Here is a 26636-nt window from a genome sequence, read left to right as displayed (position 1 = left end):
CAGACCATCTACGAGATCTGTGTACACGTGCTGATGGAGAAGATTCAAGGCATGGTGTACGGAACGCCAGATAGACCCCATTGCTTGTCCTAGCACTACAGTGATGGAGTTCCTTCTGTCACTAGCCTCATCAGGCCTCCAGATTGGTACAGTCAAAGGCTATTTGGTGGCTTTGTCTGTTTTCAAGATGTCTCCGGATCAAGGACCTTTCTTCACCATCCCGGTAATGACCCAATTCCTGAAGGGCCTTGCAAGTAGGTTTCCGCCTACCCTGTTTTGGATTCTAAGCTGGGACCTAAACTTAGTCTTGACATTCTCGATTGCGGCTCCTTTTGAGTCAATGCATTCATGTCCTATCAGGCTAGTTTCCTTGAGAACAGCTTTCTTAGTGGCGATCACGTCAGAAAGACGTGTAAGTGAGCTGCAGGGCTTATCCTGCAAGCCACCTTTCCTACAATTCTTTCAGGAGAAAGCAAGGGGCATCCTAAATTCCTACCAAAATCGGTCTCTTAATTCCACATGTTTCAGAGCATTGATTTGACAGTATTTTTATCCTCCTCAGTATCCTTCTAAAAATGATAAGAGGCTGCACACGCCCGACCCTAAGAGGGCTCGCAGCTTTGATGTGGCTAGGAGAGCAGAATTCAGGCATGATGAGCAACTCTGCAGCTTTCTCTTTGTCCAGAAAACCTCTCGCTGTGTCAAAACAGACAATCTCTTGGTGAATAACTCTGCATTGCAGATTTTTATTGGAGTAGAGGAAAAGATCTGCCAACAGGCATCCAGCACATTCCACAAGGGGTTATTGCAGCATCATCTGTGTTGCAGAGGGATGTATCGGTAAAGAAAATATGTGGAGCAGTGATGTGGCTGTCACTCCACACGTTCACCAGGCATTACTGCCTGGATGTAGCACGTGGTTCGGACACTCAATTCTGCAAACTAGTTCCGGAGACCTTCCTTGTTTAAGGGCTTTCATCCCGCCTATGCAACTCTGTACTGTTTTAGGAGTCTATCTGATGAGAAATCTGCAGGAGAATGCAATCCAGTGAAGGAGAAATTACGACCCAGAAATGTTCTTTCTATGAATTCTCCTGCAAATTCCTCATCACCCTGCCCTCCGACCCAGCTATGAAAGTGGTCTGCAGTCTATGTTTTGTTATGCTCTTCTACTGGGACGAGGTTATTAATAATTATGTGTTAGGCACAATATGATGCTTTGTTGTTATAATGCTGTCAGTCAGTGAGTTTCAGAACAGCCCTGTTCCTCAAATAAAAAAGTGTTTGGACTATTTTCACCCAAATCCTATGGATTCTTCCTCTGCAGTTGCTATGCTCAGGAGAAAAAATGTTGAGGAACTGAGGTATGGGGACATATTGACGTAGTACATATGGTGGCCGATGTCCTGTCCGGAGCCAAGGAGTGGCAAGGTCGAGTCAAGAGGAAGTCGACGATTGAGTCGGGTCGTACTACTTCCCCTGTTGAAAACATTTCAGAACAGCTGATGCTGGATTGGATATCTATCCAAGGAGAAATCTGCGGGAGAAGAACCCATATAAGGAACATTAATGGTGAGCAATTTCTTCATTCAATTCATATTGGAGAGAACAATGTATATATGTCAGCTACCATAAAATGCAATCTAGTTCCCCAACTCAACTAATCAGGTGCTCAAGATATTTGGAGAAAATACAAAGAAGAACAAACATTTTGTATGAACAGTTTAGGACTACATTATGAGAGCAGAACAGTAGATAATACAACACCTTCTGAAAATTACAGAGGCTTAGGTCACAAAATCATTATTATGATAAAGCGAGTATTAATGTGGTCATTCTTAATCTAATTTCTTGTGACATATTTAAATAGCTCAACCACATGCTTTATTACGTTTGACACCATGCTTTGTTATCCAATGGCACATGCTTGATAACACTCAATTCAATGCTTAAGCATTCATGATTTGAATACCATGCCGTGATTTACAGTATGCCAAATGTATTTGTTGGTATCCGGTCATTTTTTCGAAAACTTCTTTTTGGTTTCGTAAATTAAAAAAGTGTTAAAAAAAGGGGATTTGGGGGGAACCCCCATTTAAAAAAAAAAATAAAAAAATAACAAAAAAATAATTCGGCAAAATTGTGTTGAAAAAATGGCATTTGAAAATATGCAATTCGTAAAAGTCACTATAAACCGTATTTGTTCATATACATACCAGCCATCTTAAATTTGTGAAACTGATGTTGCCTGTGTTTCTATAAATCGTAAGGAGCTGGTAGGTGGTAAAAATCTACAAAACGGTTTGAAAGATGTTCTAGCATACTCAACCCATGCATCGTCTTGTGACGTATATACTCTTGCAAAATATACAAATGGTCTAACTACATTTCAAAAGAGGAGATCTTGACTAACGTTCCTGTACTTTAAACATGCTTCAACTATGTATAAGACTGTATTCATGTGTGTATAATAGCATTGAAACAGTCTGGAATTGTTTACTTGACATTATTTATTGCATTTTTCCTGGTTGCTCATTGAGTCACAAAACATTTGGATGGAAAATGAGACAATATGAAAGTAACACCATACCGTGCAAGAGAAAATACTTTCTTGGTGTTGGTCATTTGGCTTCATATTCCTATTTACATGCATGATGCTCATTGCAAAAGAAAACTAAATATGTACACATTTACACAGAGGATTCACCACAATTGAAACTGAATCAAAGAACCATAAACTATATAGTTATTCATATTTATATATATATTGAAACCCACGTCTAATTTGCTACAATTCCTCTTTACAGTGCACACTACACACTGCATTTTAAAAATCATGTCAATGAAAATATACAGTCCATTTAAATAGCATTAAGAATAAAAAATACTGTTCATTGCTTTGGTACCAAACATTTTTTCTTAAATCGTATATAAAGTTTCTGCACTTTTACTTGTATAATTTAAATAAATGTCATTGATAAAATACATCTTAAAAGAAAGAGCTACAGATAAAGTACATAAAATCAATTGAGAAGATCCTTTAATTTTTTCAAGATGTATGTGCAGAACAGTTTTGTAACAGTCCCTTTCAATATTATCATCTAACAAAATGTCATGCTTATCAGCTCAATTGAGATAAAAATATAATCTGCAATTTTCAGTATAAATATAAAAACTCTGATATCTTCAAACCAAACAGAAAAATCCATTCTTGTAGTTTCTCAACAAACTCATGCTGATGTGGCAGGCATGTCATGTTATATGGCAGCACACAGTTATTTGCAAGCATTGGAATGCATGAGGATGATGATGATGATATGGATAGCGCTAGATGAGAATGCCAGCATCGGTTTTTTGTCCCACCTGCTCTAGTTTGTCCAATTCATTATCAGAGATGGAGCTATGACCTCTGAATCCACCATAAGTTTTTCGAGTACCATTTGTTGAATTTGGACTAGTGTCCATTGGGCAAACATAGTCTGTAGAATCATCACATTTCTTTTTCCTTAGATGACTAAAATGTGAGAATCCAAGTTTCTTTGGCTGAAATTAAATACAAAGAAAACACTTTCTTATTTAAAGGCTTTTGAAATCATGTGTTGTCTTTTAAAATACAAAAATGTACTTATGAGAAACAAAATATAATGCAGATCACAGATCATGGACATTTGTGAAAAGCAACGTGCTCTGAGAGGCTGACAAAACAGTATCAGGTTTAAGAATTGGAAGCAAGTCCTCATCATCTGACAAGGAACGTAAGGCAAAAGGAATTACAAGAACAATCTTTTCTTCATTTACAAAAGCCCTAAAGGAGAAATCTGATCTTCAATGCTACCCAAAATAAGAGGGGCCTGAAAGTAAAGTATGTAAATGATATCTTGAAATTAGGGCAGAGTTAAGCCGATCTTTGATGTTGCTCCTTTTATTTTATGTTATGTTATAGACCTTAAAGATTTAATATATTTTCAAAAACAGTACATTTTAAAATAAGTAATTGAAAAAATAAATGAAAATATATTTCTTATTTCTTTTTGTAATTTAATGCAGTAGATGAAGGGAATAATACCCAAAACAAGTTGTGCCAATGATTAATGCAATTAACAATGAAATCCATTGTGTAGGATTTACACCCAGCTGACAGCCACTGGAATTTGTATTAACTGAAGTTGAGCTCAATGTTCATGTAGCAAGCAAACAACTGAAATCACAACCTTCTGGGGACTAGGCATTAACAGTGCGGACAGCCAAATCAATATGAGGTCTTCCAATTTCTATCAGACATATTGCCTCCCAGTGTTCGGTGTGCCCTCGACTGTATCTATGTTCAACCAGTTCCTGAAAAATGATAGTAACAGATATTCCACAAAGGAGGTTTCAACACTACAATATCAAATCAACATACAGATAATTTGTAATGTAGCCCTTCATGTCTTGCACTATTGTGATGATGCTCCTGGTTTACAAGCAACATAATGATCCTGGCTAACAGGTGTCCCAAATCTATTATAGCAAAATATATTTACAATACATGGCTTCTTGGTAATATCTTTAACCAGTACACACATCCACATTCACTGATAGCCTCATGGAGCACAGTATGCAACTCTCAAAGTACATCAACCTCAAGGTTTCCTCAAAGCCACAGCAATGGCCATCTTCACATAAAGTCACCTATCAGTGCCCATCTAGCCATATTAAACCATGTTGGTTTAAAAGAAATGCGCAATGCAAACTGTTGCAGGGGTCAATGTGTGCTGTTGTTGATGATGATGATGCCACTGCAGAGTCCAACCGCCTCAGAGGAAGGCAGGTACAACAAGTTGCACATAAGGAAAACGAACATCCCTGAATATGGCCCCTGGTGTCTAAACTGTGGAAATCCTTCATGTTCACCTCAGACCAAGTTACATTTTGCCTTGTTTGCGTTTCACTTTCTTTCACAGTTAAAAAATGCAGCATGCATGTTTCAGGTTTTGCATCACTTGTGTTGCTCTCAGTACAAGGCATTTCCGGGTAGGTCCTAACACCCTTCGGTATAGGCAATATCAGTATCAATTCCACTGACGTGGAATGCCACATGTGGTATTACCAGGGCGTTATCCATATCCCATTCCATCCAGATATTGAACTAGCTTTTGTTCCTTAGTGACATCAAGAAAAAAAAGTATAGAATGGCTACACTGAAACGTCAGACAAATCCAGTAAAACCAAAGTAAACAAATGGTTTATGAGCAACCTTTAGACTTTGAAACAGTGTTCCAAGGGCATGCAGCAGAGTCTGAAAAAATCCAAATACTCTCCCATTTGATTGGCTGGCCTTATCTATAATAGTGGCTACAAAGTCTCTATTGAGAAAAATCGCCCATCTAAAAAAAGTAATATCCAGTACTGATGATTCAGTTAATGAAATATTCCACAAAATTGGCGGCCCACTTCCTCCAAGAAGTCATCATGTTCCTTCTTAACAATTATATTATTTGATGCAGTTCTTCCAGATGAAAACAGAGACCCTTCTGGCTTCTAGAGTAGCCTCAGCCCCACCATGCTTTCCCAGATGGATCTCAAAGAGCTAAAAATATAGTTTAAAAAAAATCCAACATACAGTACATTTAAAATCAGCAATACAATGATTCTATTTCAATGATCAATCATACAATACCAAAACATATATAACAAATGTAAAACATGCCAAAACTCCTCTAAATTGAGTGCTCTGATAAAAGAAGTAATGCCAATTACTATGAACATGGTTCACCCTGCCAAGCATATGTTCCAAGAAGCATTTAGGTCAGAGTGTGAGGTTGAAACAATTTGCCCAAGTAGAGCAATTACCCCTGTGCAAGTCACTACTAGGTGTTTAATCGTTTCCTCAATACCTGGTATCTTGCAAAACCTACACCCTCCATAGTTTGGCGAGATCTTCTTACATCTTACCAAGATTTCTTTAGTTTTGACCAAGTTCCAGCGGAAGCGTATAAAGATGGTGCGGGTCAATTTATCGGTTTAAATGCTCAAAAATGGGGCCCGTACACCCCTCCATTTGGATCTTCCCTCAGGTGTACTTGGGAAGGATAAGAGTGAAATTGGTCCAAAGACACGACCCAATCATAAGGGTATAGAGGAATTTAACTGCGCTATGGTACTCTAACAAGTCCTCTTAAAATCAATCTATCTTTTCCAGAACCAAAGTGAAAATTCTTTAAGGGCTCTCATTCTGGGGTAACTATCAGTAAAATAAAGTGCTCTAAAATCAACATATAGCGAGTTCTCAGCTGGGATTACAATTTTCCTTAAGAGGGATAGAATTTGTCACTCGGCACGTGATTTAAGAGAAAGTAAGCCCAAGTCATAATGAACCACTCTACAGGAAAGCTCAGTGGTATGCTTAATATTCTCTTCCAGATGTTTGCATCAACCACATGCAGTTGTTCCAGTATAGGGGATTGGTGTGTCTCAATATATCGTAAAGTAGCTTGGGAATCAGCTTAGCTTCATAGTATTTTATCACAGGTTTAAGGGAAAACCTTCCAAACTTTGAGTAACCAAGTTCATTCAGCCAGATGACACTGCTAGTCAGTGAAGCATTAGAATAGATCGAAAATCTAATTAAACCAAGGAGTCTACACATGCAATTATTGAATCACCAATGGACCACCTGTGAGAACACTTATTTTTTCTGTTTGAAAATCTAATTATTTTGGATTTGGAAGGGTTCACTATCAATGAGTGATCTTCCATGAATTTCACAAATGCCATAATCAAGCACTGAAGGCCGATCTTACTTACGTCAAACAGAAAAAAATCATCTGCATAAGAAAGCCATTGGAAGCAAAGCAGAGACAATTTCGGAGTAATCAAAGAGGCACAAAAGGCCTCAATAATGTCTGCCAAGTAGAGACTGAATGTACAATGCGAAGCATCGCAGCCTTGTCTTACCCCCCTGAAAATCTAGATTTTCCTTGACAGCGTCCCTGAGTCATTTAAGCGGACCTGAATTTCAGTTCTTGAGTGAAGGGCCATAAGCAGACTCAACAAACCTGCAGGAATTCCCCAGCTAACTATGTTAGATCCAGTGAGACTCCATATACAGCTTCGTATTTGCCACTCCATGCCAGATGTTGTACGGTAATAGTCACCAGGCCATTCAGCGTGGTCCTCATCTGTCTCCTAAAACCGGTCTGCCATTTTGAAAGTCTGCCCGTCCCCGGTTTCCAAGCCTCTGGATGGTGTAATGCAATAGCAGTGAAGATCTTACTGTCTGCCTCGAAGAGCACGATCGGCCGGTATCAGGCTGGATTTGTTCCATGTCCTCGTTTTAAAATAGGAACAATAAAAGCATTGGACCACAAGGGCGCAAAGACTACAAATGCCTGTATAATTGCAAACAGAATAGACAGGGTCGTAGACGAGGCAACGTAGTCTGATTTGAGTACACAGTTGGCCAGACCATTAGGGCCTAGCACCCTGTAGGAGCTAATGGAGTTGATTACTCTTAGAATCGCATCCTCACCAAAGGTCATGAGATCGGTTACATCAGGGTCCCAAACTAAGGGAACCGCGTTCCGTATAGAACCGTCACTATCTCCATAGACCCTTCCAAAATACGAAACCCAGTTTGACTCCGAGACTCTTTGGAGCAACGATTGGGGAGCAACACTAGTGTTCATTTTATGCCAGAAGGCCTTGGAATTCTTGTCTTTCAGAGACAATAGCATCGCCTCCCCGTCCCTTCGGACTCTAAGTGCTTTAGACTTTGACCCACTTCCGATGCACTTGCCTTATTTTCCTAATGCTGGCTAGTGTTTCGGCAGTGAAACCTTTGCCCCTTTTTTTAACCGGGCCTTATTCTTAAGCAACTCTTTCTAATTTTACTGAAGTTTCAATCAATGAAACTGCTAAAATCCTTAAACATTTTCGAGATTTTCAACATCTGCAGTTTGAGAACAGCCAAACCTGGTCTTCATGTAATTGGTGCATTATGTATTATCAATCCTTTCATCATACAAGGTGGTGCACCTCCCAAACTGAAGCATGCAATCCTCACCCAATTCCTAGGGGCTATCAGCTGATCCAGAAATCATAACCAATTACAGATCCATGTCTGGTTTACCTTGCAAAGCATTTTGAATCCGCACACCACTTATCTCGAACAAACCTGCCCCCTGTGTAACTATGACCAGACATGTTTCAGCATCCAAACCGATGGATGAAACATATTTTCATTTTCAGAGAGAACATTCTCACTGCCAGAGATCGGGGGCAAAAGTATGTCTTCATCTTAGTTGGCTTTTCAGCAGATTTTCATAAATTGGACCATCTGATCTGTGTTTGATATTTCAAAAAGTTCATCATAATAAATGGCACTGCTCTTGGTTAGTTTGTACCCTTGCTCTGGGGCTTTTCCAATCCTTCAGCTGAGAATGCCCATATTGCATGCCACTGGGCTCTCTCATATCTCCAATACAATTTAATATGATTAGCCGCCATATGACCCGTTTTCAATCCCCATATCATTGGCTACCCAATCTATGCTGACAGGCAATTATGCCAAAAACCAAATATTATTGGGTGAAAACTAGCTGTGTTTTCCCCCAATGCCTTAAAGACTAGGGCTCTCTTCATTGGCATGATAAACTCCTGTCCTTTAGCATTTTCCTGGCCCCAGGATCTTAACTCAACCTATACCTAAGCAGCAGATTGGACTCTTCGGAGTCCACCTTGAGCAGGACATCCTTTTCATTTCTCATGCAAACAGTCAAAAATATCACTTTTTACCGTTCTGAGCTCACAAGAGTATCTTATCTCCTCTCCTGAGAGTACTGCAACTCAGTCAGGTTCTCAGGTGTCCTTTATCTTCTAAACTACTGAATAATAATCCATGGCAGTGAATAACAGCCATACAATACAGAGTGTCCAGAAATGTGCAGCCTGCCTCATACTTGGTCTGAAGCACACCAGCCACATCTCACCACCATTAAAAAGTCTCTGTTGGTTCCCACTCAAACAATGCATCAGTTTTAAGATGGTACTCCCTTGATAACAGCCAACTCGACTCCTTAGGTCATCTTCCTAAAGCCGCTGTCCTCCAGATAAAGGAGTTTTGGAGGTAGAACACTGAACATTCAAGGTTCTTCACTTTGGAACTCTCTCCATATTTATTTCCAATGTGTGATCAACTTGAAGTTGCATATGGCCTTGAAGAAAGCCCTGTTACACACAGCTTTACACAAGTGACTCGTTTACAACATGACACATCTATGCATCAGTTGGTTTGTACTGAGAACTACTTAAAAAGTTTCATACAAATCTGAGCATCCACTCAAGGATGTGTCGGCATTCACAGACCCTTATGATGTCCATCAGAACCACATAAAGCGAGTCTGTGTAGCTGCATTGAAAGATCATTAAGCGTCTTCTCACCCTGTGGAGAGATCAGGTGGGTTGCATGTGTATTTTCATAAATATATGTTAAGGAATTAAAGGAAGTTTAGTGGAGGGCCCAGTGGGCAAACGGGAGAATCAATCAAGATGCTACAACCAAACAAAGTACTTCATTCTACTCATGAATTGCAGTTCACTATTGGCCAGAGAATTAGTTTCAAAACATGTGTTTGAAATAAGTAAATGTTTTATTTGCAGCAGCTGCATGAATACTCCACGCTGCCCACGGGGTCCTCCACCAATCTTCTCTACCTCTATTTAATTTGATTATTTGTATAGCGCCTTCCACCATGGGTATGGTCCCAACGTGGTGTAGATTGAACGCTCTCGGTTGGACCGAAGTCCCAAGTATGGGAAAGTTAGGAGGTGCTAGTATGTGTGTGTGCATAATGGTCATTAAAGGTGACGAGGGCTTGGCCGAGTCCCTGCTAGCCACCCATGTCTAATTGGCATATGTATCGGTGGAGAGAGGTACACTAGGGAAATAAGCTGTAGGGGTGTATGTAAGAGGATAGTCAGTTATGTGTGTAGCTACAATTCGATTTTGTTGTTGTGAAAGGTAGCTATATTCTTATGGCAGAAGTGTTGTGCAACGTGTCAGTCGAGAACTATGTGAAAGCAGATGCATGCAAAGCGTGCAGTGCAAGAGGATAAATGAATTGGCAATGATCAATTGAAAACCCAGAAATTGTACATTTGGCAAATCCTGAAACATTTGGGTTGATACAATATGGTGGGTGCATGATTCAGCTATCATTAAGTGGCTACATTCACTTTTAAAAGCATGAACTGAAGACCAGCTGACATTCTAAAATTTCGAAAGGAAGTCATTCGTTACAAACAAAAAACAGTTTTAGTTGTGAATTTTCCTATCCTGAAACACACCAGGATCATAGAACTCGCTGAACAGAACCCAGACAACAGAACACTACACACCTCTACAATCAATATAGAAATCACAGTTCTGGTCAATGAATCCTTCACACAAGGCTTACCTCTGGACACAAACGGTTGTATGTTCACAACACAGAAAACCTAGAAACAGGCCCACATGCAAAGCTACCCTGCACTTCCCCCGTTCCCCACTAAACTAGCCCACACCACCTCTCTTCCAGAGACACCAGAATACCCAGGGGACCATGCGAAAGGCAGCGTATGCAGAACAAGCCCAATAAGGTAAAAAAATACCAAGGCTGCCTATTGAAATAGGCATTCAAAATCACATCAGAGTCTAGACAGTCATGAAAATGTATTTACCAAACAGCATGTTGCTGCTTCAAAGATCCTTAATTATTGAGAAAAGCAAAAATGTATATTCCATCTTCTGACTGCCAAAGTGTAATTTGATCAGTCCTATATTCAAAGCTAGTTTAAAGAAATGAGAGACCGGCTGGACCACTGAAAAAACCTACCCCAGAGCCCTTGAAAAGTACATTCCATTAATTCAGTCACATGGTTTATTACACAATGACTGTTTCAAGAATCACAACAGGCAGTATTAAGATTCCTGCTCTTTGATTGAGATTAGAGGCTTGAATTGCTTACAGGCCCATTTGGTCCACGTGGACCTCTACTCAAAGTACAATTTTAGTTTGGTCGTAAAGCTGGGTGTCTTCGTAAAACATGAAGTATGAACAGACAAAGCTCTTCAAAAACGCCACAAAATAGCACTTTTTCTGGAATGCCTCCAAACGTAGTAATTGCAATGTCAGCCAATTCACAAAGCGATTCTTGCTTTCCAGATGCTTAGGGGTGCGCTACATCTGCGCTACATATCTAGGCACCATTCGGGATTCATGTATAAACGTATGTAATTGCAGGTAATTTCCCATTTTGTAATTTCTGCAGACATGTGCTTTACCAGAGGCATTGGTTGTCCTATGCAGGTTTCATTTTATTCATTTTTATTAGTGATTAGTTTTGCTTTTATTAAATTGCAACATTTCTTTTAATTTTGTATTTTTAGAATATTTGCTGTGTTACGAATATAAACTCGCACTATTATTTGAAGGCTAGCGTTCGGCCAAGTGTATTCCAGACGGATGTATTGTGTATTGGTTTACACAAGCCTAACGATTGTCACCACAACAACCTACCTTTTGTTGTAATGTGCTACAAACATACTTATTAGTGGTTTGCATGCTACATGATAACACGTCATTAATTTTTTATTAATCTTCGCTTCGAAAGTGTATTGTCCAAATTAACCAACACGTGCACCAGTTGGTGTAATAGGATGCACAGGCTATTGATGTAGTGAGCATCAGATATCCCGATCCTATTAACGAGTTATCATTTAGAATGATTAAAATGTGTAAGATAAGAATAATGCAAAATTACTGTTCCTATTTCCGTTTTGCAGTATATTTAAAAAAAAAAGAACTCAAAATGTTGCATTTAATTTCATGGGCAGAATTGGAGGTTCTCCATAATAGCATGATAGCTTCCTTGCTTCCATCGTGTGGTAAGCTCATTTATCTTGGTATTTGTCTCTTTTGGGAAAAAAATACAAGTAACCCCTCTTTGCTTATGCTGATTTTCTGATCAATCCTTAGGTGGGCCGCAAAGGTTTGGCCTCAGCTCCATCATATTTCTACTTTAGAGCGTGATTAGTTTTTTATTGACAAATGAATGTTACCTTTCATAGCAGCCATGCTTCGCCACATTTCATACACTCATCGAACTAAGTGTGTGGTATTTTACATCATTTATTCTAGTGGGGTAAATATATATGGTGTTAAGGGGCACGTAAGGGGGCATTACCAAGGCATGCAGGGACCCCATATTAAAAGAAATAGAAAGCAATGCGGAAAAACTAAGCAAATTACGCAGTAATGTATTCCGATGTAACTAAGTAGAACCCCACATTTAAACATTTGCCTCAGGCAGTAGTCTTATCAACCTTAAGGGAAATACTATGAGTTCAAAAGCTTTATCTGCTTGTCTCCTTGACGTGTATTTTCTCACCAATAAAAGCATGAATCACCAAAACCCTTGACAATTATATATTTGCCAGGATCTCCTAAAGTTCAGGAAGCTTCTCAAGACCCTCCTTTTCTCTTCTTCCTTCCCTTTCCCTCTCCCCAGCTAATGTCCTCCCTCTGCAGCATTGTGACTGGCTGCCTGGTTCCTTCTGATTCACACAGGGCACCTGGCATTCCCCGCCTAGTCAACCCCAGCACTTCATTCTTCACTTTCCCCCCTAACCTGCACTTGCCCTCCTGGGCTCCATCCCTTGCACTCGCCTGGCTGGGCCTGCACCACCATGAGCCCTTGAGCCCCGTCCTAGCACTTGCTTGTGGACCTTCACCCCCCTGCACTTCTGCAATACCCTGGCACTTGTCCACCCGGCCTCCCCTTAGCCTTCGCCTAGTCCGGGGGCACCCTTCCCTCTCTCCCCCAGAACCTGCGCATCCTATCCTTCCTTAGCACTAGCGCTTTCCGCTCTGACCGGGACTTGCACTTTCCGCTCCGACCAGCAATTCCCCCTCCTCACCACAACCCTGCACTTCCCATTCTGCACACCTTTTGCTGCATAGGCGCATTATAAATACCCAATAAATAAAAATAAAATAAATATTTCTCACACAGTAAATACATCCAAATATACTTTCAATGAAACAATACAGCAACCGTTTCCCCCCAAAATTCATTAGATAAGAGCTAGTAAATGAAAGGATTTGAAATGAGTATGTGCTAATTTCCTCATTTACAATATGTGGTGAATTGCTTCTAAATTTCCTTTCGTTTTCTCACTTACAGATCATCTAGATTTCCTTAGATTCTCATATACTTCGAGAGGTACATTTAAGCAGCCCAAGTCAATGACCCGGGAAAACAGGAATGTAGGAAGTTGCACTGCCCAATCTCTTATGGACAATAGTCTCTTCAATATTACTTGAATACCTGGTCATAATGCTATACAGGAAAGTGCTCAGTGTTCCAAGATAAAGAACACTCGATTTAATCAAAAAAGAGATGGACGTGGGGACGAACCAGATGTTAAACAAAGGGGAGCAGTCAAACTTGAAAACATTAGAAGAACTGGACATGTCCGTAGAAACACTGATATGTAACCCAAACAAAGTGGCCAAAAAACTGTTTGAGACCGACTGGATTAACACCCTAGAAGTGGCTAACACCTACTCCCTGACTTCGAAGTTTCCAACAACGCCAATGAAAGTCAACGAAGTGGGAGGGTATCTAAAGCAATTACCTGACAAAAACCTAAGCAGAACATTTCTAAGATTCCGCCTAAATCAGGTGAAAACTCATGAAATTCTAGGTATAAGGAAACAAGCAACATCGAACAATTGCCGCTTTTGTGAGGAAAACCCACAAGTTGAAACTAGTCGGCATTTACTATTAGAATGCGGCGGACTTAAAACGGCAAGAACCCGTTTCTTCTCGGATCCGCTGAAAAACTTTGTAACTTTAGAGGCAGAGGAACTTTGGTCCCTCCTGACCAGTGGAAACGATAGACGAGGTGTGAGCGGGGTGGCATTATTTCTGAAATATTTGGAATTAAAGTAACACCATACAGTGAAAACATGAGACAAAAGAAGCCCTTTTCATCTGCCTCTCTCTAATTGAACGGGATCAAGGAAGAGGGAATTGGTGGAGGTTTTACCTTTTGTAAAAACTGTATTGCAATTAAACCAAAAGAAAAAAAAAAAGAAAAAAAAAGAGGTTTTGTATAATACATTTTAGGCAGGTTTTTAAGGAAAGGTCTGCTAGCGATTTTAAAAACTGTAAAGGACGTGGTTTTAACTGGATTGAGTTATATTTTATGGCTTCATTTTATTATGTAATGTATTGTGATTTAATGTGTACTATGTTAATGGAGAAATCTGAATAAATATTATGATAATGACTAGGTGCACACATTTCTGGTAGGGCGGTTTATGACAATTAAATAGAAAGTGATCAACAACTTCATTTTAATTGGCACTCGGAGTCCAATTAAAGCAGAAGGCCTCTAGTTCTGTGCAATGTTACAATAACATCAGTAATTCTAATTGACAGTATGTTCTTGGGAATGAAGGTTAGTAACTACGCTCCTCCCTACTCCATTTGAGAAGTAGAAAACTGTTCAGGATTTTTCTTTTGTATAATGTAAAGATGCTTATGAATCCCTGAAAATCTGTGAGACATATTATAGACCATGCTTGCAAACCCGGAAAGATTGTGTTGCTGTGAAACCTCAGGTAATCAATTGACAGTTTGTTACTGTCAGAGACAAATACGCCTTGCACAATCTTGGATTTTAAGAATCTATTTTAAATATACTTCCATGAAATTTCATTTACGCAGCTTGTAAACAGGGTTTCCTTAAAATAAATATAATTATCCTGTGGGATATAATTAGTTCTTGGGATATTTATCTAAAGGCTCTGGGGTTATTGTGTTTAACATTAGCTAACATGATGTTAAGATTTGAAGTCATTCAAAATCCATATTGCTTAATGAAATGTGTTAGATTCAAAAAGACTCAGTCCCATTTTAGTGACTAAGTTTGTAAACCGCGTTTCCCTAAAATAAATATAATTATCCTATGTCATTTGATTAATTCTTGGGATATTTTTCTAAATGCTCTGGGGTTATTGTACTCACTTTTGGTTTGTACTTCAAAGGCCAAGGGCAGGTATGGACATCAGCAGTGCAAGGTAACTACACCAGGTAAACTTTCAATCTGTCCCCCTGCTCCCAAATCCCTCACCGGCAATCTGGTTCTGTCTTGGGAAATTATTCTGTAGCCAGCTTCCTCTGCAAAAGGCCTTCTTAAGCATCATTTCCATCAGTCCCTTCCAGTTGGAACCCAATCCACTTTTCTCCTGTTAGGCAGCCTCTCTTCCTTTCTTTTCTACTGTCCCCAAAAATCTTCTCTCTTCCTATGTGTTTCACTTCAAATACCCAACAAGCTCAACCCACACAGCATCATTTGATGTGGTGATTTTGGACTGGGCAGAGCTTGTAATAGGTTCCTATCACTTACACCCAAACACATCTGCCTCTTTGCTTTGATTGGTGTAATGTATTTTAGCAAGTCATAAGGGGAGTTAGCCTTCCCCACAGGAATTATGCTCACATTGGATTTAAATAGGTCTTTCCCCTATAATGTCTTATATAAACATGTGGCATAAATAAGGATTATATATTCAGATTCACAAGCAAATTCTGCAATCAGAGACATCCTTCAGGTCTCTGTACCTTCATGCACGACAGTTATTCTGCACATGTATTTATAATTCATATATTTCTGGGTAAATAAGGTCAGATCCTTTTAAAATCTATGCTAAAGCTCTGCCATCCGACGGGTTTGGAATTTTTTTCTTATGGAGGTGTTCCTTCTGGATACTTGTTTGTAGACCTAATATTTCTCCTTTGTTGTTCCATTGTTTGTCTTTGTCATAGCACAGCATTTGGTTGTGCATTCCCAGACCTTTATAGACAGTGTCTAGAGGAGAAGCTATCCGGATCACGAATTTGGTATTTCATGTAGATTTATTTTTTTCTAACTGGTCTCTGATCTCTTCAATCCAGCTTTGTGTTTGGCGTATGTGTATGCATTTAATGTGCCTTTGTATCCATTTGTGTATGGCTTGTTTTTGGTGCTATAATGGCATTATCGACCTTTGAGTGCTCTTTCACCCCATGCTGTCCCCTTCATTGCTTGGCGAGGATTGCTTTACTGGTATTTTTTATTTTACGTTATTGTGCTTTTTTGTTATTCATGCTCCAATGCATGCTTAAATTAAAAGACCTTTGCATTTGACTATGCTTTCTGACCTCTTGTCAACTTGCTTGTTCTGTACTCAGAAGGATATTGAGTTTCGGGATGGTCCAGAGTGATGGTGCTTTGTTTTTGATGATCCATTTGGTAATGGGCAGGAGTGGAAGTGCTTGGAGTGTGATGGGTGAGAGGGAGCTTGGTATTCTGACTCAAGAGTACTACATGCAGGAGCGCTTGTCTACATGGCCTATATTTCCTTATCTTACTTTGTTATTTATTATGTTAACAGACATGATGATTTTGCAATTGTTCTTCCTCTCAGGGACAGTGTGCACTGTGGGTTTGTTTTCTTGGAGAAACAATTGTTTTGCCGCATTTTGACTCGTATGAATTCATATACGTGTCTCAGTGGGACAGTCTGAATGCACCCAGCTGTATGCAGATGCAGCACTTGCAGCCTTCAGATCTGCTACGGATGCATTCTCAAAGTTGATCTTCTGATCTAATGAGATACCATCTGCTGATGATGCAGGACAGTGGTTAATTTGGGATGTATGAAGACCTTACAGCTACTGAGCAGAGGTTCTCTGTTGTTTTTGCTTTGTTCACATCATGAGTGAAACAGTCCCAAGCCATAGGCCCGCTTCCTGTTCTGTCCTCAGGAATCTGATGGGGGTACTCTACTTACGAGACTCTGGCTGCGGCAGGACCGTTTGGAGGAGCAGCTGATGTTCTGGTTCCACGTGTAAGAATGTGGAGTTTCCTTGCTCATCCCAATATCTTCCCTGACTCATGCAGATCCACAAAACCATAAATTATTCCCTCCCTACCTCTTCCCCTACCCCCTTTCTGATAACTAACTTGCACAGGGTTGGGTTTCCCAAAGTTGATCATGATGATGCTAACCAGAGCACTCTTTTTAATCTCAGCTCACCCTGCGGAGCAGTGAAGTCCAAACTATAGAATTAACATTCTCTGACATCTAATTAGATTAGATAAATCCCCTGTTTCTACCCATGCAGTCAGCCCTTGACCATAAACTGAGTTTAATGAAAACATAGGTAAGAAAACACAGCTAAGAGATCAGAACGGCTTTCCTTTGATATGCTACTTTGCTATTGAACTATTCCTCTGGGTTACATTTACATCCCTGTTAACTTAGGGCTTTCATTGCCACCTATTGACATCTAACCCCATGACACTTTTCTAAAAGTACATCGACATTCCACTCTACATCCCCTAGTGATGCATAGAAGTCTCTTGTTTTCAATCAAGTCTCACAACTCACTATACCCAAAACTCTTAAAACGGCTTGATGCAAACAACCAAACCCAGCATTAAACTCCTACTTCATAGAAATCAGATCAATGATTGGATAGAACAGCACTTTCCCTTCAGTAGCACATGCCTTGTTCTATAAAAACCCTGTTTACATTTTGGCACTACAATTAAAAAGGAGAGCTCATCTCTTGCAAAGATTAGTGCCCAAATTGGTTTCTCTCAGAGAGAAGCCTCTACAATCCTCCAGAGCCTGATCTTCCAGGAAGAGAGACTGCCTGCATCAAATCATAGGAAATTTACAATTCACTACATGCATTCCTGAAGGTGTTCCATGTTGCATTTTGAGGTGTCAGAGCTATGGAGACCTATAGAGATCTTATGCCTGGAAACAGATCACCACTAATAACACTTCACCATTACTCCTGGGTCATAGCCATGCCTGCCACAAGAAATGGTTAAGCGCTATATACTGGGGGTCCTTCTATTCATTTTTGTTCAATCCTCCACAATAATACATCCCTGAGAACCCTCCACTAGCATTGCAACCTCTTATTCTATCTAATTCCCAAGACCATCAGAATTTTAACAACAAAAATGTGACTGAACGATAATTTATATCTATATACAGGTAACCTTTTTTAGACCGGTTCTGAATGTTTGAAGCTCTTTGACCCCCACAAATGCATTATTAAAAATCATGAATGGCCAGCTATTCCATTGCCAAGCTTAGAGCACCACTGTGTGCAACTTTAGAAAGTTCTCTTTTCCTCCGAACTCAGACTTTGAAATAAGAATATGTTTATGTGCATACTATCTGAGCATCTCCTCTTAAGGGCATATGCTGTGGGCTACATGGTTTTAATTTTTTACTGGTATGCTTTGTATTTTTCTGTAGAGGTTTTGTGGCGAGAAATACATCTCCTCTAATGTTTTCAAAACGATAGTGCCTTGTTTGATAGATGGTTCTGTACGGCTTAATGCTGACTCCTACAACACCAAGCCAAATAACTGCTCATTATTTGAGGCGTTGTTACTTACCATTTTTGCTCCAACTGAGCTTTCCACTGCTATTTTTATCTAGAGATTATACCCTAGCATGGTACCGATTAAAAGCACCCCTCTATGAATTACGACCATTCTCGCTTAAAACAATAGATTACATTTCTGATAGACGCTTACTGGCATATTCTGACACCTAGGGGCTACAGGGCCTGATTTACGGGAGAACTTCTTTCCTTAAACTTGTTGATTTATCTGCCAAATAGGAATACTATGATACATGCACAGTGTCACTACTTCCTACCCTCTAACCTTTCGCTTCCTCATCTCATCCTTCTGTATCTCTTATCATTGCCACAATTACTTTACAATAGTTTTTGGCCTTTGGGAATCATACCAAACTAGGCCCTTTCAAAAGACATGATCCTCCCAAACAATGATCTGGTCAATTCTGCACACAATATACTTTGGATAACTTGAGCACATCTCAAGCTCCTCACACATCCAGATGACAGGTGGACTTTGCAATTGTTCTTCCTCTTGAGGCGAGAGTGCACTCTAGGTGTGTATTCTTGGAGATTGTGTTGCCATATTTGACTCTCACCCACTCAAACATGACTCAGTAGGAATGTCAGACTGCACCCGGCTGTTTGCAGAGGCAGTGCTTGCATCCTTCAGTTCTGTGGAGGATGCAGTCTCACTGTTGGTCTACTGATCTAATAAAACAGTATGCATTCTCAATGCAGGCAAGTGGTTGATATGAGATATTTTAAGACCTTCCAACTATTGAGCACTAGCTTTCGGTTTCTGTTGTTAATAACAACATGGATGTGATTGGGCAGCTACACTGAAAACAAACTGTCCCAGTTTATGAATTGAGCAGAGGGTTCAAATAGTACATCCAATAATGCATTTCATCATTTGTCACTTCTTTTGCATTTCTATTTTTAACATTTGCTGCACAATTTAGCTAGAATTAGGTGTGTTGCTAAGGTCCTAGTATCAACAAATATGACAATGCATTACTTACCGTAAAAGCATTTCTGATGGTTGTATCTGCTTAGATTCACATGCTGTGCATAGGTCCGACATCCAGTGGTCACTGCGGAGTAGATATTTGTTTTCACCAAAACAAAAGACCCTTTTAAATAGGCTCCTTGATGGATGAATATATATTTCACAAGAGGCCATATTGCTCTGCCAGGTAAAGGTTCAGAGGCTGTTCGGGGCTTCATCTATTTGAAGTTAACATTACTGACTCACATGACTTCTGAACTTTGTGACCTTGCTCACCCTTTAGAAAACAAGTCCACCAAAATTTGCTGAGTCCAATAACTAGTTAGCATGAGTTCTATTTTCTTGTTATTTTATATCAAGGCCTTCAACCTGGTTACACACACGCACACAGAGCTGTGCCTATTTATCTCTTGATGCCTTAGTCACCGATTGATAATGAGGCCTATTTTATAGAAAGCTGACACTTGCATTCCTGATGACGAGGACGCTAAGCCCCGTATAACCATACAATTTTGGTTTAACCAGAGTTTAAACTAAGTTGACCAATTCAAGGTTACATGTAAAAAGGAAATAGATTGTTTGTGTATTTGTTACTGATAATGTCAATTTTATAAAGTGATAGGCCTATTACCAAATTGTTCTCGATCTATCAGATAACTTGTAAAACACATTCTAACATGTCCTTGCAGAATACTAAATGTCACATTTGTATTAGTCTGCATGTTCTTCATGCAAAATGGCAGCATGAATATGGAAACCCTCTAGCATTATCCAAGTTTGTTTTTCTAAGACAACACTTATTCTTGCTGTGTTTAACATTAGCTAATATGATATAAAAATATTAAGCCATTCAAATTGCACATTGTTTAATGAAAAGCATTGCATTTAGTCAAATAATTTCTGCATGCTTCACATGCAAACAGATCAAGTTCAATTTTAGTGACATAGCTTGCAAACAGGGTTTCCCTGTGGCAAATGCACAGACAGGCAAAAGGTGCAGAACACTGCCCTTGCCTCTCTATTCCAACTTGTGACAGCCACTGCACATATGTCTGTGCCTCCTTGATGAAGTCAGGGGCTTATTGGGAGTTAAGAATGGACCTGGTATTGAAGAAGGGAGAGACAGCGCTACAAAAGCAAGGATGGGTGAGTTTGATGCCAGCAGGGCCTACTGGTGTTCCCTCATGGTGAGTCTGGCGGAGGAGGCACTCTGTGCAGTACGCTGAAAGGATGCAGCAGATGGTCTAGTTAGGAAAGAACGCTTACATTCTCCTAGCAAAAGGGAGAAACAGTGCTGCCAGGGCAAGGATTAATGAGTGTTTGGTCAGCAGGGCCAATTGGTTCCCCACAGATTGGGGGAGTAGGGACTCTGAGCAGCACCACATTGGCCACTTAAAATATGCAGTAGTTGGGCAGGTTAGGAAAGGATCCTTATGTTTCCCAAGGAGAAATGTGCCATTTGAGACAGGTGCGAGAAGAGCCCAACATGTTTTCAGATTACCCTATTAATACCCATGGTACAAACCCCCAAGAAATCAGCTCCAGAAGATGACTGAAATGTGTAGATACAATTGGCTGAATTGACAAATACTTTGGGCCTCGTTCAGGGTTTCATGCGAGGATAAGATCTGAGGAATCAGCACACAGCGAGTCTGCAGCCCACTGCATGGAATGGGTAACAGACACATGAAAATCTCATGGCAACAAAAGAAAACGCATCCATCAAGCATCTATGTATGATATATGGAGGCGGAAAGCATGAACACAAACCTGCTTGCAAACAAGGAAGTCAGAATGCAGGATTTGTGGGCTCAAGCACACCTGAGAACATCCTATTGTACCAAGCAAGGAGTGAGTTTTGTGAAATCCAAATAAAAATTTCCCAAAATCACAAGCTTAATGTAATGTAAATTCCACCTTGCTCTTGTGAGGAATGTGAACCAAACATAGTGAATAACTTAGATATGCAGTCTCACAGGGCAAAACTGGTGGACAATCCCTGTGAAACAATTGACTTTAGGCCAAGTGAAAGATTTGAGGGAGTACTCCACTTGGAGCCACTGTGGGGCTAGGAAGGAGTTGTTGCCACTCTTGTGTTGCATCCAGCAGCAAGGTAAGCCAAGCGGGGAACACTACTTTCAAAGTAGAAGCAGAGATTGGGAAGCATAAGAGCATGTCAGGCTGCGGGAATAAGGATAGATACTGGCACTTCTACAAGGGCAGCAACAAAGGAGCAGAAAAGGAGTGAAACTATGGAGCTAACTCCCTTTATAGGGCTCTCTGTGTTCCACACACCCCTTACTTCATTTTGCTCAGTCACAATCTTGCGGCATGTGCAGAGCACAGTTTCAGGTGTCGAGTTCATGCGGTATTTAACATATTTGACTGATCGTCCCAAGGGACAACTTCCATGACCCCCTCATCTCCATCAACCCTAAAGTTGCCAGGCGGGTGCTCCCCATGGGGGTACAGTGACCTTGTGGGACGAATTTTCTTTTCTTTACTCTTTCAATAGCTAAACCGTTATTCTGTACGTTTCCAAAGAGAAATACAGTAATGAAACGTGCTATCCATAAATTGACTCCAGAAATGATTGCTCAATTTTTAGAACCCTTAAAAGCTACATCCATGTTCACGGACCAGGATGCCTTGGTGGCTTGTTATTCTAAATGTCCTTGATTGTTTGAGGATGATGGCACTCAAATAAATTGTATAGTCATTTTAGATCTGTTCAAACATTTACCATCTTTGCGTGTTTTACAAAGTTCGGACTTTGATTATGTGGAACAACAAAGGCTATAGTGCCTACGTGACTGATTCACTGTCTGGACTCAGAAATAGTATCCCCGATTAGAAATAATTCCTCTGCCCTATTGAAATGGGGATATGATATTGATCAAGTTGTTCATTTAAAAATTTAAAAATGACAAATCCATCTGAGGCTTTGCAATTGGGTTGTGAAAGCTTTTGCAAAGGATCCGCTAAATCACAGGAAAGTCCAGCTGTCGACGAGGCTATAGCAAAATCTCACTGGGAATGGTTACGGTCATTCTTACCCACTCCCTCTCAGAGTTACTAAAACTCATGTCACCATCTCTTGTTGGAACACGAGAGGCAAGGTTCATCAGTTTGCGAAAGGGGGGTTGTCCGCAAACTTTCAAACCTCTGACATCATCGTAATACAGGAATGATGGGTGATGTATTGTTTGATGGCTACACTTGTTTTAAGAATCCGGCAAGAAGAGGGTCTAGTGGACGGCCATTTGGTGGCCTGTTAACTTTATGCACAAATGTGTGGGAGGCAAGAGAGATTAAGCCCGAGTGCTACAGTCCGTACATCCTGATTGTTGAGGTACATTCTAGCTATAACTACAGTATACTTGTGGTACATGTATATGAACCTCATGGGGGTAAAGAGAAGGGGAAGATTCAAACAACTATTCATGAATCACTTGTTTCATATATTAAACAACATAAGGACAAAGAAGTACTTATCAGAGGTGATTTGAACTCACCTTGTATAGAATGTAGAGTATCTGAAAAAGATCTCTTTTCCCTCACAAGTAAAACATTGAGAGTCATCTATTAGAAAGGCATCCTCATGGGTAGAATGTGTCAGTGACCTAGATTTACAGATGATAAATGAGATATTTCCGTGGGAATGTCCAGTTAGAAAGACATGGAGAATGGGCTCAAGAAGCTTGATCTTGGATTATCTGTTTGGGAGTAATCTACTATACAGTAGAATAAGATCAATGTCAGTGCTATTTAATAGTTTTAGTCACCATGGAATTTTTAAAATCGAGGTAGCTTTGGAAAAAGGTCAGAATATTGCCCAAGAGAAAATGGGCCAAATTAAAGTCAACACTGGCCTTAACAGAATTGGCTGGTCCAATAAAAACTTACAGGCTATTACTGCCAATATGGGACAGTTGGATAAGGTATATAAGACCTTTACCAATCCTAATGAAATCATAAACTGGATCAGTACATTTAAGTCACATTATCTAATAAGATCTTATAGTCCGGGGGTGAAAGTGGGCAAAGCTCACTCTCAGCTCTATGACAAAAAGTTAAAAAATGTGATATGAGACAAGCAATTAAGGTAAAAGCATTTGAATGCCACCTATTGCGATATTATGAAAGCTGGTATATGTAAAATCAAAAATAGATATCATAATTCGTTGAGATGGTGTAAATTATCTTCCAAGATTGCCACATGGAGAACCCTATATGAAACAATACAAAAGGGGCATACGCAAAAAGTGTCATTTATAATTCTAAAGGAAAGGAACAAAGGACACTCTTGGTAAATCCAATAGCCTCAAAAGATTGGGAGTTATATTTGGGGGTAAAATATGATGCTCCTGAAACCACTAATCTATATCTTTGTTCAATAAATAATCTTAGATTTGAGTGGGGGAATTTAATAACAATCATTAAGAATTTAAAGAGATGGAGAGCCCCAGGGCCTGATGGGGTATGCAATGCGGTAATGATGGCTAATCTAGACCTCTGGGCAGATATATCATAGACGCTCTTTATCCAAATAAAAGAGTCAGGTTTTATTCCTGCTTCTTGGAGAACTTCCACTTTATCCCAGTATCTAAGCGTGGTTTAAAAAAATACCCTGCGAATTACAGATTTTTATCATTATTGGACGATCCCACCAAAGTTTTTTCTAAAGGTATATTGCAAAATATTGAGAACTGGATAGTGGACCATTATATACTAAGACAATACCAGGCAGGGTTTATCTTGTAACTACAAAATGTGTATTGTGAACTCTCTGGTTCAACAAGCAAAGAAAAAACAGGCAGTTCCATTATACATATTGTTTGTGGACTTAGAATCTGCTTTTGATAATATCAATCATTTATAATTATGGGAAAAGTTGCACAAACTGAGAATGCCATTAGAATTACTTCATGCCTGTTGGATTTTGCATGAATAGAATGTAGCTAGAGTCAAATTAAACGGTATAGGTTACTTATCGGCTCCCATTAAGATAGTTGCAGGGGTGCGTTTTGGCCCCTGCTTTATTTAATTTATTCATGGCAGATCTTGGTGAGTGTTTACAGAAGGTCAACAATTTTCTTCTGAAGTTGGGCACTTCAAAGAAATTATACCTCACATATTTATATGACCTTGCAATATTTAATACAGCATATGTTGGCATCTACCAGAGTGCGAATACCCTTACGGCATATGAAAAGGAAAACAATCTAGTTATAAATATGGAAAAATCTAAATTCATGCAAGTGGGCAAGGACCTGCGAGATAAAGTGAGTATTATGACAATTGAGGGCATAAAGTTCAGAGTTACAGGTACCTTGGATATCAACATCATCATTCCAGGACAATGGCTACAAATATGTCGATTAAGAGCCCTGTTAGCTTTGGTGCAGGCTATAATTTATCCAGTATTATTTCTCATAATCAACAATAATTGGTGTCTATTATAATTCATGCCTTGAAGTGTTCATATTTAGACTTGGAAAAATGGGCGAATGTACTTGAAGGATTCATTTGATGACATATATTGGGACTTTCCAACACTACATCAATTCAGGCCATAAGAATAGAGCTTGGTATAACCTCATTGTATAATCGTGTAGGTATAAACAAGGGTAATATGTACATGAAAATGATGTGTGCGGATAAGCAATCTATCCTGCTAATTAAAGAACAACTATGGAACAAGTTACTTACCTGTAACTATTCTTCTCCAGCATGGGCCTGGCATGGATTCACATGCTCATGAATATTCCCCGTCGTCAGGCCGGGGATCCTCGGTAAAAGAATAAACAGTTTCACTTTCACTTACAGACTGTATTTCTCCTCTAAACCAATCACTGTACTCTTGCTCATAACGCCCCCAGCCAATGACAGTCCTCTTCCTAAGCCTCTCCTCTGGTAGCAATCTTCAGATTTGGTAAGAACGTAATGTGGCAGTTTGACCAAGAAGTGCCCCAGAGGGGTAGGAGAGAGGATTCGCATGTGAATCCATGCAAGATCCATGCTGGAGAACAATAGTTACAGGTAAGTAACTTGTTCCTTCTCTAGCATGGGGTCTGGCATGGATTCAAATGCTCATGAATAAAGAATACATAGCAGTACAACATTACACAACCACAGGAGGTGGCAAGGCTCAACAGAAGCAATTACCCTTACCCCTGGAACAGGCTCACCTCAAGCGAACAGGTTGCATAGCACTGCTTGACCCACTCTGACCTCGTCCCTGGAATCCCTGTCAATGCAGTAGAATCTTGTGAAGGTGAGCGTGGACCTCCACATAGCAGCCCTGCAGATGTCCATCACGGGCATACCAGACAGCATTGCCATTGTTGCAGGGATCGCTCTGATGGAGTGGGCTCTTGGACGGCCAGGCAACAGTCAGGTTGCCAACCGATGACAGTGCGTGATGCAGCCGGAGAGACAACTTGAGATGGAAGCCTTGGACAAGGCCTTATCATGGTTCACAGGGCCAAAGTTCATGAACAGTTAAGAAGTATCCCAAAAACTCTTTGTGCGTGCCATATAGAACTTTAGGGCACGCGCAACAAAGGCTTCGGAAAGAACACAGGTAACACCAAAGGCTCGTTGAGGTGGAATTCCAATGGAACCATTGGCATGAAGGAGGGTTGCGCCCGCAGCATCTACCTCGATTCGTGGAAAGTCAGATATGGCTGTTTGCAGGATAGGCCCTGTATCTCACCCACCCTCCTGGCAGAGGTGATGGCCACAAGGAAAGTCGTTTTTCACAAGAGGAGAGCACTGGGGATGGAGTGCCCCCTGCTTCCTGATGTAGAACATTGCGGTGCTGTTGTCAGTAAAGACCCTCACCACTTTGACCTTCAGAGATGGAAGGAATGACTTAAGGGCCCAGAACACTGCCCGCAGGTCAAGGATATTGATGTGAAGATCCTTCTCCTCCGTCAGCTACAGACCTTTGGCATGCAGACACCCAGTGTGGGCTCCCCAGCCTTCCAGGGAAGCATCCATAGTGACCATTTCCTGGTACGGGGGGATTTCAAACCCTGTGCCCCATTCCATGTTGAAGTTAACGCCCCACCACCTTATCTCCCGTCGGAACTCCTCGTCGAGCGGGATCTTGTCCGTGAAGCTTCTGGACACCTGAATCCAGCGAGCATCCAGGAACTCC

The 26636-nt window shown here is 40.3% G+C and overlaps 1 protein-coding gene across 12 annotated transcripts in view; it reads right to left on the bottom strand.

Annotated features, from left to right (window-relative positions):
- Nucleotides 1-26636, bottom strand: part of PPFIBP2 (PPFIA binding protein 2) — a 1806653-nt gene that overhangs the window by 185760 nt on the left and 1594257 nt on the right. For all 12 annotated transcript variants that reach the window (XM_069623590.1, XM_069623589.1, XM_069623593.1 and 9 more), the window contains one exon: nucleotides 3364-3543. In XM_069623590.1, the coding sequence (XP_069479691.1) occupies nucleotides 3364-3543 (180 nt within the window). The remainder of the gene's footprint in view (nucleotides 1-3363; nucleotides 3544-26636) is intronic.

The sequence above is a fragment of the Ambystoma mexicanum genome, chromosome 11, assembly GCF_040938575.1.
Source record: "Ambystoma mexicanum isolate Mex_15411 chromosome 11, UKY_AmexF1_1, whole genome shotgun sequence".
NCBI lineage: Eukaryota > Metazoa > Chordata > Amphibia > Caudata > Ambystomatidae > Ambystoma > Ambystoma mexicanum.
The sequence above is the reverse complement of the archived record's forward strand: the minus strand, read 5'-3'. Positions and strand labels throughout refer to the sequence as shown.